General features: G+C 37.0%; 1 protein-coding gene and 1 long non-coding RNA gene across 3 annotated transcripts in view; one reads left to right on the top strand and one right to left on the bottom strand.

Moving 5' to 3' along the window:
- Positions 1-19,353, bottom strand: part of LOC105492585 (thrombospondin type 1 domain containing 7B) — a 900,526-nt gene that overhangs the window by 261,553 nt on the left and 619,620 nt on the right. For both annotated transcript variants that reach the window (XM_071072671.1, XM_071072672.1), the window contains exon 14: positions 14,383-14,646. In XM_071072671.1, the coding sequence (XP_070928772.1) occupies positions 14,383-14,646 (264 nt within the window). The remainder of the gene's footprint in view (positions 1-14,382; positions 14,647-19,353) is intronic.
- LOC105492581 (uncharacterized) lies at positions 5,932-17,702 on the top strand. Its single transcript, XR_011609716.1, has 3 exons — positions 5,932-6,073; positions 14,004-14,149; positions 17,443-17,702. It is a non-coding gene; the product is annotated as an uncharacterized lncRNA (long non-coding RNA).

Here is a 19,353-nt window from a genome sequence, read left to right as displayed (position 1 = left end):
TGGATATTAACCCCTTACTGAATATATGGTATCCAAATATTTTTTCCTATTCCATGGGATGCCTCTTCATTTTGTTGGTGGTTTCATTTGTTGTGCAGAAATTTTTAGTTCATGTGGTCACTTGTTTATTTTTGCTTTTGTTGCCGGTATTTTTGGGGTCATATCCAAAATATCATTGTCAAGACCAATATCATGGACCTCTCCCTTACGTCTTCTTTGAGTAGTTTTATTGTTTCAGATCTTACATGCAAATCTTTAAGCTATTTTGAGTTTATTTTGTGTATGATGTAAGATAATGATTCAATTTCGTGATATCCAGTTTACCCAATATCGTCTATCAAAGGGACTCTCTTTTTCCCATTGTGTATTCTTGTTACCTTTGTCAAAGATAACTAGAGCATATATTTATTTCTGGGCTTTATATTCTGTTCCATTGATTTATGTGTCCCTTTTTATGCCTGTACCATACTGCTAATGATGACTATAGCTTTGTAATATAATTTTAACTCAGGAAGTGTGGTGCCTCCAGCTTTGCTCTTCTTGTTCAAGATTATTTTACCTATTCAAGGTCTTTTGTGGTTCCATATGAATTGCAGGATTATTTTTTCTATTTTTGTGAACATTGCCATTGGGATTTTGATAAGGGTTGCATTGAGTCTGTAGATCATTTTGAATAGTATAAACATTTTGACAATATTATTTTATCTAGGAACAAACAGGATATCTTTCCACTTATTATGTCATTTCAAGTTGTTTCATTGATGTTTTATAGTTTTCAGCTTACAGCTCTTTCACTTTCTTAGTTTTATTCCTAAGTAATTTTATTCTTAAAATGCTATTGTAAATGGGATTGTATTGTTAATCTCTTTATTGGACGGTGGTTTTTAGTATATAAAAACACCACTGATTTTTGTATGTTGATTTTGTTTCCTGAAAATTTACTGAATTCATTTATTAGTTCTATCAGTTCTTTGGTGGAGTATTTAGGGTATACTATATATAAGATCAAGCCATCTGCAAACAGGGTCAATCTTTCTTTCTCTTTCTTTCTGTTTTTGATGTCTTTAACTTATTTTCTTGCATCATTGCTCTGGCTAGGATTTCTAGTACTATGTTAAGTAGAAGTGGCAAGAATAAGCATTCTTGTCTGGCTCCTGATCGTAGAGAAAAAGCTTTCAACTTTTTACCATTGAGTACCATGTTAGCTGCGGGCTTGTGATATATTGCCTTTATTGTGTTGACATACATTCTTTTATATATATAGTCATCCCTCAGAATCTACAGGGGATTCTACAGGGGACTGGTTCCAGCATCCTTGTGTATACCAAAATCTGTGGGTGCTCAAGTACCTGGTATAAATTCTATAGCATTTGCATATAACCTACATATATCCTTCCATATATTTTAAATCATCTCTAGGGCTGGGTACGGTGGATCATGCCTGGCCAACATGGTGAAACTCCACCTCTACTAAAAATACAAAAATTAACTGGACATGGTGGTGTGTGCCTATAATCCCAGCTACTCAGGTGGCTGAGGCAGGGGAATCATTTGAACCTGTGAGGCAGAGGCTGGAGTGAGCGGAGACTGCACCACTGCACTCCAGCCCCAGCAATATAGTGAGATGCCATCTCAAAGAAAAAATAAAACATAAAAATAAATAAATCATCTCTAGATTACTTTTAATATCTACTATAATGTAAATGCTAGGTAAACAGTTATAGAATATGGTTTTTATTTGCACAATTTTTATTGCTGCATGGTTATTTTTTAAAATTTTTTTATCTGTGGTGGGTTAAGTCCACTAATGCAGAATCTTTCAATATGGAGAGTCAACTGTATTCAATTTATTGAGAGTTTTTATTATGAAGGATGTTGAATTTTATCAAATATTTTTTCTTTATCTATTGAGATGATCATATGATTTGGGTCCTTCATTATGTTAATGTGATATATTACATTTGTTTACTTTTGCATTTTGAAGCACCTTTGCATCCCAGGGATACATCTCACTTGATCATTGTATATGATCCTTTTAATGTGCTATTGAATTTGGTTTGCTAAAATTTTGTTGAGGATTATTGCATCTACATGTATTAGAGCTACTGGCCTATAATTTTCTCATAGTGTCCTTTTCTGGCTTTGGTATAAGGATCATGCTGGCCCCTTTATTTATATATTCTTAATGGTATCTTTTACAGCACATACATTTTTAATTTTGATGAAGTACGATTAATTTTTTCTTTTGTTTCTAGTGCTTTGGGTGGTGTAGTACCTAAAAAGACTCTCCCTAGTCCAAATCTAGAAGATATACTTTTATGTTTTCTTATAATAGTTTTATAGTTTTAGCTATTACATTTAGGTCTATGATTCATTTTGTTAATCTTTGTTATGGTATAAGAGTCAAGCTACATTCATTGGCATATAGACATTCAGTTGTTCCAGCACCATTTGTTAAAGAGATTATTCTTTCTTCATTGAATAGTCTTAGTACCCTTGTTGAAAATCAAATCAATTGAGCATAAATGTAAGGGTTTATTTATGAAATGTCAATTCTGTTTCATTAATCTATGTTTCTCCTTATGCCAGTACCACAGTGTCTTGATAACTGCAACTTTGTAGTAAGTTTTGAAATCAGAGAGTGTATCTCTTTCATTTTTGTTCCTCCTTTTCAAGACTGTTTGACTATTCTTGGTCTCTCGCATTTCTGTATGAATTTCAGGATCAGTTTGTCAATTTATTCAAAAAAGCTACCTAAGCTTTTGATATAATCTGAACTAAATAGTAGATTAATTTGAGGACCATTGGTATTTTAAAATAACAACTATTAACAATATCAACAATTATCATCCATTAACATAGCACATCTTTCCATTTATTTAGGTCTTCTTTAATCTTCCCCAACAATGTTTTATAGAGTATAATACATGAAGGTTTCAGACTATAACAAATTTCTTTAGTTAAATAAATTCTTAAGTCTTTTAGCCTGTTTGATGCTATTATAAATGAAATTATTTTCTTAATTTCATTTTATGGTTGTTCATTGTTAGTGTATAGACCTAACAGAGTATAAGATCAATGGACCTTTGTGACCATTGATCTTATACTCTGCAAACCTGCTAAATTCTTTAGCTCTAATAGCTTCTTTCTGAGGGTGGTTCTTAGTATTTTCTATTTATAAGTTTATCTTATCTGCCAATAGATGTAGTTTAACTCCTGGATTTTCAATATAGATACCTTTTATTTACTTTTATTGCCTAATTGCCATGGCTAAAACCTCCAGCATGGTGCTGAATAGAAGTTGAGAATAGACATTCTTGGTTTTTCCCCAATCTCAGGAAGATTGAACTATTTTTTCTTTAATCAAGGTAGAGAAAGAGTTACTTTGCAGCCCTTCATAAGATACCTACTTGCTTTTTTTATGAAGAAAAAATGAGTAATAAATATTAATTTATTAATTAAAAATCATTTGTTTAGAAGTTCTGTTTACTTTCTTATTTAGGGTAAAATATATTCCATTTTATTCCAAATAGGTACAAAGAAAGTTGTACATGGATTTCATCATGGGTCCATAATTTATTCCCTGAGAAGGGTCAAAACGCACAATGCCTTCTCTAGAAAGGTTTTCCTATCAAATTCATACAGATCAGGCTATAAGGCCCTAGACATGTCTTCTCTCATTTTCCATTTTCAATCACCAGTAAAGAAATCTTGATTCCATACTTGGGCATAATTCTGGATTTAGATATATAGAGTATATTAAACCATTTGACTGGTTGAGATCCTGAAATTTTTGTTTCAGTGTAATTAAAAAAAAATTAAAGTATGGTCTGCCTCAGAGGGAGGAGATATTCCTAAATTTGCAAGCCCCTAACACAGTCTTTTATTAGACTATGAATATGTTTACAGCGTATGACTTGTTAATCTTTATAAACTGATATATAGGAAAGTGCCTGATGAAAACTAGATGTTCCATTGATATTTGTTAAAAGTATAAATGAATCCATGAGCAAATGAACCACTATTCCCAATGGATCCTTCCAGGTGACTTCTTGGACAACATGAGCTCCTCAAACATTTTCAGTAGCTGAATTTTCTCTTCAAATGAGATCTCATCAGTAAGCCCTTGTCTCCAGCAACTGCTAAATAGGTTGGAATTAGAAAATACAACATACTAAATAAGCAAGGTAAAGCAAATATGTGACCTGGAGACAGACAAGGGGATGCCCAATACCCTGTAAAAAAGAAACAAAACAAAAGTAAAAGGAAATACTAATTCTATATAACGTTGTTCAAAGAAATACTCAAATCCCACATTTACTTTCTTCATTGTAACATTTTTGCTGACAGTATTTTGTCTAATAGTTTTCTAGATTATAATTCAATTCAATATAATTCACATAAAGTTCCCTGTGTAGATATCATGCACGAGGAAAACAAGAAAGTAACACTATGCGAATGCTTCAAACCCTTGAGCAAAGTTTCAAATTATTTATCATTTGTACATTTCAGGAGTTTAGTTTCAAAAACATGAGAGCCTTCTTAGCATATTCTGGTAGGCTGAAAAACATCCCCAAAGATTTCCAGGTTTTATTCCTTGGAATGTGCAAATGCTACCTAATAAGGTAAAAGAGATTTTGCAGATGTGATATTGAGATGGTAAGTGTGGTGTTACAATTTATATTGGTGTTCATCCAGGGTTCCTGGCTTATAAATCCCATAGTCCTTGATGCAATCTTTTGTCACAATGTTGGGTGTGTTAGGCAGGAAACAGAATCTCTCCAACTTCTCCTATCCTCCCTTTCACCTGCCCCAAGGCAGGACTCTAATCTTCTCCAACATTTCTGATTATGGGTGTTAAGACCCTCCCCAGAGAGGGTCATGCCCTATATCCTGTGGAAGGAATGCTGACTTCATGAAACTTCCATAAAAACTCAAGAGGACCACGTTCAGGGAGCTTCCAGATAGCTGAACACATGGAAATTCCTGGAGGGTGGTGTGCCTAGGGAGTGCATGGAAGTTCTGTCCCTACCCTCATGCTCCTCTTGTCTCTTCCTCTGTATCCTTTAGAATAAGCGAGTAAATGTTAAGTATTTCCCTTAGTTCTGTGAACTACTCTAGCAAATTAATCAAACTCAAAGAGGGAGTCATGGGAACCCCAACCTGAAGGCAGTTGGTTAGAATTTTCAGAGGCCCAGAGCTGCAACTGGTGCCTGGAGGTATGGTAGGCAGTTTTGGGGTCTGAGCTGCCAACCTGTGAGATCTGATATTATCTCCAGATAGACAGTATTAGAATTGAATTGGAGGGCAACCAACTGGTATCTGCTGCTGGATGTGTGGAGGAAAAACTCCCATAGATTTGGTCACAGAAGTATTTTTCTGTGTTGATGATTGGTGTTGTGGTGGTCTGTGGGCAGAGAAAAAACATAGTCAGGGTGTTTTTCCCTACATCGAAAGGTTATCCTAAATTGTCCTCATAGGTCAGGTAGTTTAAGTGTTTTTAAAAGAAGGCATCAAAAGGTTTGCTGCAGAAGAAGAACCCAATGTGATATTGAAGCCAGATGCTATGCCACCAGATTTAAAGACAGAGGAAGAGGCCATGAGCCAAGGAATGTAAGGAATGCAACTCTAGAAATGGGAAAAGGCCAATAAAAGCTTTCTTCCAAAGCCTTTGGAGTGAGCATGGCCCTGACTACACCTTGATTTTGACCTAGTGAAACAGACTTTGAACTTCTTACTTACCTTCAGAACTATCAGAGAATAACTGCATTGTTTTATGCCACTAAGTTTGTAGTTTTGATAAAGTAGTCATAGGGAATGAATTCACATATGTAAATTAAAATTAGTTATTCATAAGCATAATTTACAATCTGTGTTTTGTGAGCCATTATTGAGTATGTGTGATGTGCTGACACTTCGCCAGCTGTTTGTGATGATAGAGTGATGAAGTGTTCATGGTCCCTCTCTCAGGGGGCACACAGCCCTCTGTGGCAGCATGGATTAGCAGTAAGATAGGTAAAATAGGAGAAGTATAGGACCGACGACATCTATCTTGCTAACAAACATTAAGCAGGTAAGCTCTGCTCCTAGTGGGTTCTAGGGTTTGGGGAGTGGGGAAAGGGCTGCCGGGCAAGACTGCCTGTGGTTTTTCAAAAAGGGTGACATTTCTAATACAAGTTCAGAAAGGTTATTAGGAGTCAACTAGAGAATTAAGTTGCAAATTAAATTAAATTAAAGTCACAGCCGGAGGAAGCTAGATAGGTACAGAAGGCAAAAGAACCCTGTCAATAAATTGTGTATATTGAGATATTCTAGAACCCAGGACTGCTGGAGTTCAGAGTGGGGTGGATGAAAGATGAGGCTTCAGGGATTAAACATGGTTAAAATCAAAACCACAGTAGATATCATCTCACTCCAGTAAAAATGGCTTTTTACCAAAGAGGGAATAACAGATGCTGCTGAGGATATGGAGAAAGGGGAACCCTCGTACACTGTTAGTGGGAATGTAAATTAGTATAATCATTATGAATAACAGTATGGAGGTCCCTTAAAACACTAAAAACAGAACTACCATATTATCCAGCAATTCCAGTACTGAGTATACAACCAAGAGACATAAAGTCAATATAGCAAAGGGGTGTCTGTACTCCCACTATTTTCAATAGCCAAAATATGGAATCAACCTAAGTGTTCATCAGTGGATGAATGTATAAAGCAAATGATAATGACAGGAGGCAGACAAATCCTAAGCAGACAGGGACAGGTCCCCGGTGAAATCTGACCTTGAAGCTGAAGACAGTCCTGGGTAAATCCTTGGACCAGATTGAGAACCTCTCTGCCTATTTGCTGTGCTTTCGTCCAATTGATCCCCACCCTTCACCTATTTTACATATACCTACCCTTTCCTAATTGGTTTTCTACACTTTTGTGCCCACCTTTGAGTGATGCCTTTGTTTTAGCCTCTTTTTGCACACTCAAACCAATCAGTACACACTCCCCATTCTGAGCACATAAAAGCCCTGGACCCAGTCACACTGAGGGAGAGATGACCTGACTTCAGGTGGGGGGCACCTTTGCATCCCATCTCTGCAGAGAGCTATTTCATCACTCAGTAACATTATTCTCTGTCCTTTTCACTCTTCGATTGTCAGTGTATCCTCATTCTTCTTTGATGTGTAGGACAAGAACTCAGGACCTACCAAAAGTGGGGCTGAGAGCTCAGTTGCAGTGGCTGCGGGATAAGCACCAGACTACAAGGCAGGCATAGCCTGGCAGGCTGAGTAGATGGTGTGTCTCCTGCAGCAAAGCTGGCAAAGGGGCCAAGGAAAATCCTGTGTCAAAAATGTGGTGTAGCTGGGCACGGTGGTTCATGTCTATAATCCCAGCACTTTGGGAGGCCAACACAGGTGGATCACCTGAGGTCAGGAGTTCAATACCAGCCTGGGCAACATGGTGAAACCCCATCTCTAGTAAAAATACAAAAACTAGCTGGGTGTGGTGGCAGGTGCTTCTACTCCCAGCTACTCATAAGGCTGAGGCATGAGAATCACTTGAACCCAGGAGACAGTGGTTGCAGTGAGCCCAGATTGCACTACTGCACTCCAGCCTGGGTGACAGAGCTAGACTCCACCTTAAAAAAAAAGTGAAATATATACACAATGGAATATTATTCAGCCATTACACAGAATGAAGTCCTGTCATTTGCAGCAACATTGATTGAACTGGAGATCATTATGTTGAGTGAAATTAGCCAAGCATAGAAGGACAAATATCACATGTCCTCACTTATATGTGGGAGCTATAAAAGGAGATGTTATGAAAATAGAGAGTAGATTGGTGATTAACAGAGGCTGGAAAAAATAGGAGGGATGAAGAGAGGTTGATGAACTGGTCCACATATATACTTAGGAAAAAATAAGATCTGGTTTTCAATAGATCAGTAGAATAACTCTAGTTAACATTAATCTACTGTACATTTCAAAATATCTAGAAGAGGAATTTGAATGTTTCTAGCATAAAGAAAAGATACTTAAGGTGATGAATATTCTACTTAACCTGATATGATTATATGAATGTTTCAAATTATCAACAGTATGCAGAAAATATATAAATCTTGTATACTGATTTAAAAAAAAAGGAGGGTAAAATCATGAAGGGCGTGTATCCCATTCTAAGAGGTCTGGGCAATGGGTTGCCATTTGAAGGTTTAAAATCTATGGGAGTGATCATCAGATTTGCCTTTAGGAAAGAACCTTCTCCTTGTAAAGGGAGAAAGGCTGGCAGGAAGAAGGACTGAGTGAGGACAGTGGATGGGTCACCACTGCAGTGAGTCTACAAGAAACGTAAGGCAGCCTGAACTAAGGCAGAGCAATGGAGCTGGAGAAAAATGGACAGAAGAAAGAAACAGCTCTAATGCAGCAATGTTATATGAAGTTTTTATCTATGGTCATGTTAAAACAAAAATAGCAAAAGAGGCAAAATCACAACATGAAAACATAGAAACATATTCTTTATCTTGTCAATGCAAATGTCCTTGGCCGAAACACTATTATTCTTCCCCAAGTGGTGAATTGAAGAGCCTTTCAAGGTCTTAGTAAATAAACATAAAGGTGTAAAGGATCTAAGCAATGAGTCATTTGGCAAGAATTTCAGATGACTAGAAAGTTTCTATTTATTTCTGGGAGAGAGGGTATAATATAATTATTCAGTCCCTTCCATGAACTGGACTTATGAAGACTGCTCATAATAGATTAATATGTGTGTCCTGTCTTTGATATCCACAAATCTTTGCCAGGACACTTCATATATAAAATGCTCCTTAGGCCAGTTGCAGTGGCTCATGCCTGTAATTCCAGCAGTTTCAGAGGCCTTGGTGGGCAACATAGAGAGATCTCATCTCTACATAAAAATAAATAAATAAACAGAAAATTAGCCAGTAGTCCTAGATACTCAGGAGGCTGAGGAAGGAGGATCACTTGAGCCCAGGACTCCGAAGTTACAGTGAGCTATAATCATGCTACTGTAATCTAGCTTGGGCTACAGAGGAAACTTTGTCTAAAATAAAATAAAACAAAATAAAAATAAAAACAAAATAAAATAAAACAAAATAAAATAGTTAATTTTGAACCTAGACCTGGAATCAGGAAAAAAGCTATCTTAATCACCTTGATTAATAAAGATATAATTTTCAGTCCCAAGCATGTTCTTCCAGCTCAGCCAAAATAAATTTGTTCATATAGAGTTGTAAGAGAAATATTTCAATATGCAAAATTCAACACATACACAGAAAATCTAAACTTTCTAAATGCATTAATATTAAATTCACTTTTCCAGTGATTGCAAACATGTAAATATTTATTCCTTAAATCCAAAAAGAGATTCTTTATGATGATTATTATTTTGCTTTGTCTTCTATCTATACCTACTTATATATTACAGTAAATTAATGAAATTATAATTGTTAAATTGCAAATGCTAAATTACATCTGGATGATATATTAATGAAAATCATTAATTGCCTATCAAATCAATTATAATTTATCTGGAATCAGATAGAAAACAGATTACACTTTCATTTCATAATTTGATGAATGAAAGCTTATTCACATTTTTGTCATTGGATCACTTGAAAAATCGTTCCTTCTGCATTCTTCCATTGTTTCAAAAACATTGCTTATCCACTAGTAGCGATGCAATTTCATTACCTCTATTCCCAAACTATACATCGAGGGCAAAATAGAACAAGGTTTTCCGTGCTCTTTGTGTGTTACACAGGTGGCTTCTCTATGGATCTGCTTTTGTTATACACAGCTGTTCTACCCAAAGGGCTGTTAAAACATGTGCATACACTGCACACGCACTTCAGAACTTGTATATGGGCATATGTGTGTTGACTCTTGTCTAAACTAGCCTTTCCATTCATTCAGCCAACAGATACTGAGAACCTGCGAGGGGCCAGAGCCTGGGATAGGTATGGGGGATGGAGAAGTGAACATGATTCAGTCATAAATTTCAATGAACTCTCAAATTAGTAAGAAAAATAGAGATCTACATGGATTTTTAAAAGTTAAATGTAGTCCTAAAAAGAAACACAAGAGTGGAAGAAGGGGAAATACTTCCTGCAACGGGTAGCACCTGATCTTAACCCAGAGAATGAAGAGTCCCATGAGAGGAAGAAAAAGGGCATGCCAGGTGAAGTACATCCTCATGGAAGTCCTTGAGGGTCCAGTTGAGGAGCTGCTATACAAAGAAGAGACCAGGAAGGACTGCAAGCAGGCCGATGGCTTGGACATATTTTCGTGTCAGTGTGATGGCTGATGGCTGCTGGCATGACAGATAGCAGGTGGATAAGTCAAGACAGAATAGCATAACATCAATATGTGCAGAGGATAGCAAAAGGAAAGGAAAAGACGAGACATACTTTGGAGACAAAATTACCAGAACCCGATGATTAAGTCATGTTTTCAAAAATATGTTTTGAAAGTCTATGAAATTTCTGACACGTAGGTGCTGTGGATAAGCAGTTGAAAATAAATAAAAGACATTTAAAAATGTTTCCACTCTTCTGGAACTTTGCAATATACTGGAGGGAGAGACAATAAGCACTCATTTCTAAAAAGTAAATATATAACGTGTCAGTTGGTGATTAAGTGCTATGAAAAAACATAAAGACTGGCAAGGGAAACAGGAAGTGATGAGGTGGATCAATTATTAGAGGAATCGGAAAGACTTGATATGACGGGATATTCAGCAGAGAACCGAATGGAGAGATGAAGGCAGGGCCAGGGAGAGAGAAAATTCAGTGTATTGGCATGCTGAAGTACTTTTTTGTCCTGTTCTTTGAGGGGGAAAAAAAAAAAAACCACTGATATAAGAAACATGGTTGGAAGTGGCTCACCTCAAGAATCTTAATTTTGTCATGGGATATTTTGTGGCCCAATTTAGGTAGTCCCATCACTGGACCTGTTGTCATACAGATGGAGATGACACCATGCACTTTTGCATCAGGCAGTGATGGAACTCATTAAGAGCCAATAGGGGTTGACAGAACATAGAGACAAACTCCATTTTAAAGTTTTTTAAAAAATAAATTGCAATTTAATATTTCTCCTCGCCATGATATTCCCAAAGCCAAGCAGACTCGGCTGTGATTATCTATGGTTTGAGTTATCCATAGAATCCATTAGTATGGATAACTCAGAATTTATGCAGTTGTGTTCCCACAGTTACGTGTATCCAATAGGGGCCATATGGAACATATTATGCTTGATGAGGAATAATTATCCTCATGAAGAAGTCTCCCTTATGTCATCGTGGGGAATCCTGCTCATGTCTAAAATGCAAATGGAAGACAAAGTCCAAGTAAAGATTTAAAAGGGGGAAGCACTTACCATTCTTATTAGGAGATCCAGATTCAGGTCATTACCCTGTGCCTCAGTTTGCCCATGATAAAAATGTATTTTTTTTGTTTTTTTGAGACAAGGTCTCTCTCTGTTTCCCAGGCTAGAGTGCAGTGGCACAATCTCGGCTCACTGCAACCTCCGCCTCCAGGGTTCAAGTGATTCTCCCACCTCACCCTCCCATGTAGCTGGATTACAGGCATGTGCCACCACACCTGGCTAATTTTTGTATTTTTAGTAGAGATGGGGTTTTGCCATGTTGGCCAGGCTGGTCTTGAACTCCTGGCCTCAAGTGATCCACCTGCCTTGGCCTCTCAAAGTGCTGCAATTACAGGTGTGAGCCACTGCACCTAACCTATGATGTAATTCTTAATAGTGAGCTAATTCATATACATATATATGTATAGTTAGAGGCAGGGTCTCATTCTTTCACAAAGGCTGGACTGCAGTGGCACAATCATGGCTCACTGAAGCCTTGACCTTCCACAAACTCAAGTGATCTTGCCACCTTAGTCTCCCAAATAGTTGGAACCACAGATGCATGCCACCAGGCCTGGCTAATTTTTTATTTTTTCTAGAGGCAAGGCCTCCCTATGTTGACCAGGCTTGTCTCAAACTCTTAGGCTCAAGCAATCCTTCTGCCTATGCCTCCCAAAGTGCTGGGATTACAGGCATGAGCCACAGTGTCCTACTCCAATTCATGGAGAGATATATATATATATATATATACACACACACACACACACACACACGTGTGTGTGTGTGTGTATATATGTATATGTGTATATATATATACTTTTTAAAACTACGTCTTTATTAGTAACCATTAAAAGATTTTTTTCCTTTGATAGACAAGTATATGTCATATCCCTAGAGGTGACACAATGAGGTATTTTCACTTGCTATTTAAAAAAAAACCTGTTTTTGAAAATATATACTGTGAAAGTAGATTAACACAAGTATCATAAAAGTTATAAGGCTGCAGTAAACTTTGATTAAAGCACGATTTTCATTTGGTGAAAGTCTCTTAGATTCCCTAATAGCTTTTGCTATGGCATTGCAAATTGGTTGAATTACAAATGTCTCCTCTTGTTTCAAGATGTTTTCATTTCTAATCTGAACTGATTATTTTCTAAATTAAAAAAACTCTCCATAAATTCATGCAAAATTAGGGATGAATGATAGATAACATATAGAAAAGATGTTTTGTGTTTGGAATAATCTTGCCAATTCTATCTCTAAATTACATCTTAAAATTACTTCAGTATTTCTTTATTGCCACCACCCTAGTCTGACCTACCATCATGTCTCTCCTTGATTAACTACAGGAGTTTCCCAGCAGCTTCCTTACCCCTTTTAAGTCAGTCTGTAGACAGCAGTCAAAAGTGATCTTTAAAATCTCTAAATTGGATAACATTACCCACTCTACTTCCAAGCTGATGACTGAAGTTAAATTATATCCATATTCCTTGGCTTGTCTCACAAGATTCCACATACTTCTTCAACTTCGCTTCACACAGCTCTCTCCTCACTCTCTATGCTCAAACCACAGGGTTTACTTTTATGTCTAAAACATCTTTCCTAGCTTTTATCTTCTGGACACCCCACTAACTAAAACAACCTTGTTATGTGCTTTGTGCATCTGTCTCCTTCTTACCCTTCACATCTTAGATTTATGTCACCTCAGTGAAGGCTTCCCTAAAGTCTATCAAAAAATTTTCTATTCAGCATCCTCAGAGCTAATCAAAACTTGAAATTCTTTTTATGTATTTGTTTATTTATATCCCCCACCGGACAGTAAACTCCACAAGTTTCTGACTTCCCCTTAACTGTACACTCAAGTCATAGATGTCCAGGTACATAGCAGATGGTCAATAAAAACGTTTTGTTCAAATGAATGAATAAACCAATGCACACATACAAGCTGAAAAGAAAGATTAGAGTCACCCTAAAATGGGTCCATTACTTTTTTGTGATGTATTTAATGTTTCTGAAAGTCAAATCACTTAAGAAATTAATGTAGACTAATCTAGGAAACCTGTATAAAGCAATAAGAGTATTAATTTAAAAGTCATTAAATCTCATTGTATAATGATATGGGCATATCTTAAATAAAGATAGCTAGTATGCTGGCAATAAAGAAGATCTATCATTTACTTAGTTTGTACACTATAATTGAATTTGAGTTTCTGGTATTACTGAGAACATTTATTAGTACACAAAACCTTGATGACTAAGACCAACATCTACCCATTTATTTCTAGACTTGTTTATTCTTTTTAAAAAAACTAGTAAAAAAAAGAAAAACAGAGCAGGAAATTCAGAAGCTCCATTGTAATGATTGCTTTCAGCCTGTTTCACCAACTTTCACAACAGCTGTATTTAACCTCCACTCCTTTTTCCATACACCCAGATCTTTCAAATTCTCCCAATTAAGGTTCAAAAACAGTATTTTCCTGGATTAACATCTCACAGAACTCTCTGAGATTGTCTCTGTCATTTTCCTATAGTTTTATTCTATTAACTTGGGTATACTTCTACTTTATATAGTGAAACTTTTAAAATTAACTTTTTCATTGATTTTTTTCTCAACTACATTTGAAGACACTCAAGTTCTGATGCCTTCTATGTATATGGTCAGAGCACCAAAAAACAGCATGGAGCATATTTGTTTCTACTTGGCGTTGGCTTTCTCAGTGAAGTGGAGCAGCAGTGTTGACCACCAGCAAACAGGCGGCTAATAAACAAAGGTGAAGTAGAGAATGAAGTGAGTCAGGGATCCAGCACCATCACATTCCAGATAATCATTGAGATGCAGATGTATGCATTTCATCTGTCCATATTTTATGAGAGACAATGTGTTATTGACAAAGGAGAACTGAAACAATTATTATAGAGCAGAGCTATTAATTCTAGACCTGAGAAAAACCTCCCAAACTGTGTGTGAGTGTTCTCATCTGTTACTCTTCATCCATCTCCTTACCAGAGCTGCTGCAGAAGGAGGGGTCAACAGGTCTTCCATTTTTATCAGAGCAGGCTACTGCTCGAAAGCGCATGCCTTCTCCACATTCTTTCCTGTCTCCTTGTACCCGCAGTCCTCGCTGAGGCTCCCTTCTGCCTTCTGGAAGAATGCAATCTGACCAGTTTCCATAAGGTTGGGATATAAATTCATCACAAGGACATAGTTCTGTCTCCACTAGAGGGTAAAGGTCAGCATCCTGGCATTTCTCCTTCTTTCTGCTTTTCCCTGTTCCAACAAGAGACATTGAGATATTAAATGTCTATCTGCTGTTTTGTTAAAAGTCACTCACACTTTTGTATTTGTAAACTTTTAGAATATTAAACCTTAAATAAAATAAAGCCTTTGTTTTCTTCACTCTTTTGCCATGAAAGTAATCCTGAGACAATGAAAACAACTCCCAGAACAACTGTGAAATTCAAGTTAATTTGAAAAAAGTAGAAAATGGTTTAATGTTTGAGAGTGGCATAAAATATTTGGAAGATGTTTGCTACAGCTAGAGAATTACAGTTAATTTATTTAATATTATTTTCTCTATAGTTTGCTGGAAAAAACATATTGATAACCCTGTCCTCATTCTCCTTGACTAATGATTGCCAGGGAATCAACGAAAGCATCTAAGTGGTTAACTCCCTCTCTTTTTAGTAGAGGTCTCTTGCAATGAGATAGATGGACAAAGTTAAACTCATTTTGGTCTCTGCCATCAGGCAGCTCCCAAACATCTATACAAACAATAAATTGAAATAAATGATCAAGTCATACTGGATAATTTAATCAGAGAAAAAGCTCTTTCATTTTGAGAGATTCTTCTAACTTAAGTATTCTGGAATATGACTTTACCTTACCAATTCACTTTGATGAACCTGTTAGCTGTGGTCCCAACTCTGAGTAAGACAATGCAGTGTCATTTTTCACAGCCGTAAACACTTGGTAATCACGTTTAGTGGATTCTGAATCAGCCTGTAACTTGATTCAACTTTGCTGTCAACACGATTCCTCTAGATTACTAAAAATTTTCCTAGATCTAATAATTCCACCTTTTGTTTTCTCATTAGTTAGTCATCAGCTAGAGTCATGGCTGATTATAAAATATATAGGCAGTTTTATTGGTCTATTTTCTACATTCATGGCTGTTCTGAAAATGCCTGATACAAGCTGATTGATGCATGGGCTACTTTCTCACTGCTACATGGTTTGCATTACATATAATTCTAGAGTTGTTGACAGGGTGATTGCCTCTATGGTCTGCCATGATGCTTATGTTTGCAATAAATAAGAATTCCTAGGCTGGGCATGGTGGCTCACAACACCTGTAATCCCAGCACTTTGGGAGGCCGCTGCAGGAGGATTACTTGAGATCAGGAGTTCAAGACCAGCCTGGCCAACATAGGGAAACCCCATCTCTACTAAAAACACAAAAATTAGTCAGGTGTGGCAGTATGCGCCTGTAATCCCAGCTACTCAGGAGGAAGAGGCAGGAGAATCACTTGAACACAGGAGGCAGAGGTTGCAGTGAGCCGAGATCGCATCACTGCACTCCAGCCTGGGTGACAGAGCGAGACTGTGTCTCAAAAAAGAAAAAAAAAAAAAAAGAATTTCTGCAGGACCTGAAGTTGATCTGGTAGCAGATTCAGCTATACTTCTGATAGAAGGTATTCACTTGCCTCTACCATTAGGACACTAGACCATTAGAATATATATTGACCATTACTATACCATTAGAATAAGTTTGAAAAGCACAGCCTCCATCACAGCCATGAAAATTTACTGGCTGAGAGATATATCAATAGTTAGTGAGTGGCTTCTTTCTATTAGCATTTAGCAAGTTCAAGACCTCCCTTTTTTCAAACTTCCATAGAGTATTGTTGAATCTCTCAGTCTCCATCTCTTCAGTTTCATTTCTCTTCTAAATCCACTTAACCCTGGATTCTGTCTACTTATTTCTGGAAACCACTGTTATCAAGCAAGAAACAAACAACAACAAAAACAAGAAACAAAGCCAAAGCCCTGGAATATCTTTGATTCCTTATCTTTCAGGTCTAATCACTCAGTGATAGTTCAGAGTGTTGACTATACTTTCATTCTTGAAATATTCTTTCCAAGTTCCACCGTAACATATCTTTTTGTTCCTCATCCTCAACCCGTGCCCCCACCTCTATCTTGCCATATATTATTTATTTTTACTTGGTGAACTATTTTTCTTCTCTACCTGTCTTAAACTGATGGGGTTCCCCAAGGCACCATCTTAGGTTCATCTCTCTTCTGATTCTACAACTTCACCCGTTTGAAGAGTTTAAATTATCATCCATATTTGCTCAATTTTAAATTAATGTCTTCATTCAAGATTTCTTGCTCAAGCATCTAATCCATAGACTGAAAAATCTACACCTAAAGAACCAATCACACCCATCCTCTTTACATCACCTTTCTTTCTCCTGTGTTTCTCAATTCTACCAATATCACCAAGTTAAAAGTTGGAATGTTCTGAATTATTCTGTTGAACCCCCTACATCTGATTAATGACAAAGGCATAGCACTTCAAATGCTTAAAGATTCATTGCATCAGTCCATTTGTTTCCATTCCAATGGGTGTCACCCATATTTAGCCCCACCTGCAAATCTCCAGCTGAAATTACAGCAGCTTCCTCCAAGATCTTGTTGCCATCATACCTCTATACCTTCAATCTGTCCACCACATTGCAGTCAGAGCCAGCTTTCAAAGTACAAATCTCATCAAATCACTTGTCCACTGAAAACTCTGCCGTGGCTTACCATAGTACAGAATCAAGTCCAGGCTCTTTCCCTAGGGTCATTAAGGACCTATATGATTTGTGCCCATTTGTATCTGCCTCTGGCCTACATTGTACCACTCTGCCTCTAGCACGTTACGATACAGTCATAGTGAGCCTCTTTCAGTTCCTAGAAATTACTCATTTTGCTTCTGGCCTTTGTATGTTTACTCCAGAAATTTCCACAATTTCTACCATCCTTCCGTAGGCTAGCTAACACCTACTTCTTCTTCAGATCAAAACTCACAGGTTACTCCCTCCAGAAAACCATCCTTGAACATGGAAGAATGGTTAGCGAGATGCAATGTTGCTGGCTTTGAAGATGGAGGGGAACGTGAGCCAAGGACATGCGCAGGCTCTACAAGCTTGAAAATGAAAGAAAACCATTGTCCCCTGAAGCCTCCAGAGAGAAATGCAGCCTTATCAACATCTTGTCTTTATTTAGATCTGCGAAACACTACAGACCTGTAAAATAATAAATCTGTGCTGCTTTAAGCCAGCAATGTTGTGATAATTTGTTACAACAATAGGATTTGGGCCGGGCGCGGTGGCTCAAGCCTGTAATCCCAGCACTTTGGGAGGCCGAGATAGGCGGATCACGAGGTCAGGAGATCGAGACCTGGCTAACACGGTGAAACCCCGTCTCTACTAAAAAAAAAAAAAAATACAAAAAACTAGCCGGGCGAGGTGGCGGGCGCCTGTAGTCCTAGCTACTCGGGAGGCTGAGGCAGGAGAATGGCATGAACCCGGGAGGCGGAGCTTGCAGTGAGCGGAGATCCGGCCACTGCACTCCAGCCTGGGCGACAGAGCGAGACTCCGTCTCAAAGAAAACAAACAAACAAACAAACAAAAAAATAGGATTTGTTTCAATACCTCACCCAATACAACAGCTAGTATAGCAGAAACTATACTGTAACTATATCCAGTAAAACTCTTGCCATATCTCCAATTAGACTGCAAGCTCTGTTAAGTTAGGATCATGTCTATTGATTCCCTTGTGGTATTACCAAGGACTAGCACACATAAGTGGTAAACAAAAAGAAATTCGTTGAATAATTGAGAAAAGGAAGTTGTAAAACAAAAGAAAAAGAAAAAGATAAAGGAGAAGGAGGAAGGAGAAAAAAAGAGAATGAGAGTGAGGAGAAAAAACTAAAGAAAAACATGTTCATCTACAAGGTGACCAGAAATTACCAGCAGAACAAATATTCTGTACAAATATGTGCTGCCTCTATGTTTATGATATCCTTATTAATTATATAGCATCACTATTTGATGAAGGATTTAAGCAAGTTAATGCAGATACAGTTGTCACAATAAGAAACAAATTATCAGCGGTCCTTTACTTTGATTATATACTAATCAAAATCAGCATTAACCTTTGGATTCAGAACAAGTTAATATTAAAAATCAATCCCTAGTACAATTCTAAAGACTTTTGCTTCCTTAAGTCAGAATATGTACTAGTTATCTAGTTATTATAAATAAATATCTGTATATTATAGCTCATATAATATTTATAAAACCTGGACAGGTTTTCTATCTAATAAATGGAATATTCTTGGCATTCTATAAACAATTGCTTTAAATACTATTGAGTCTAAAACCTGCGATGACATAGTTTGAGTACAACATACAGAATGCTCAGTGAATTAAAGCCTCCTGTTACAAATGGACAAAAGAAAGTTAAATATCCTGTACGGCCCCATATTCAATGAAGTGGCTTGTATTTATGTTTATATGTTTCAGTGTGTGTGTTTGTGTTAAAGAGAGAAAGAATCACATGGCTTTGGAGTTTGAGTCCAAGGCTTTCAGCAGCATTCATGTTAGAGATTGTTTACTGCATTTACTACCAAATTACTTAGGGATAACAAAATACAAGCATTAGTTTCACGACAATAAAAATAAGTCTTGAAAAGTGAAAATATTTCAATTCACTAGTGGGTTATTTTTTCAACAGTGATATTAAATGATTCATTTTACTGTTTTGTTTTTTTTTAAACTCATGTATTTCATGAAATTGCTAACTTGTTTTGGTGCCACATAGACATAAAGATACACAAAGGTCAATTAGCCACCTGAAAGTACAGCCGTTAATAATTTAGAAAAGAAATTTCAAACAATCTTTTAGTATGAGGAATTTTTAGAT

Source organism: Macaca nemestrina, chromosome 11, assembly GCF_043159975.1.
Source record: "Macaca nemestrina isolate mMacNem1 chromosome 11, mMacNem.hap1, whole genome shotgun sequence".
Classification (NCBI taxonomy): domain Eukaryota; kingdom Metazoa; phylum Chordata; class Mammalia; order Primates; family Cercopithecidae; genus Macaca; species Macaca nemestrina.
Note: the sequence above shows the minus strand (reverse complement) of the source record. Positions and strands in the feature narration are given on the sequence as shown.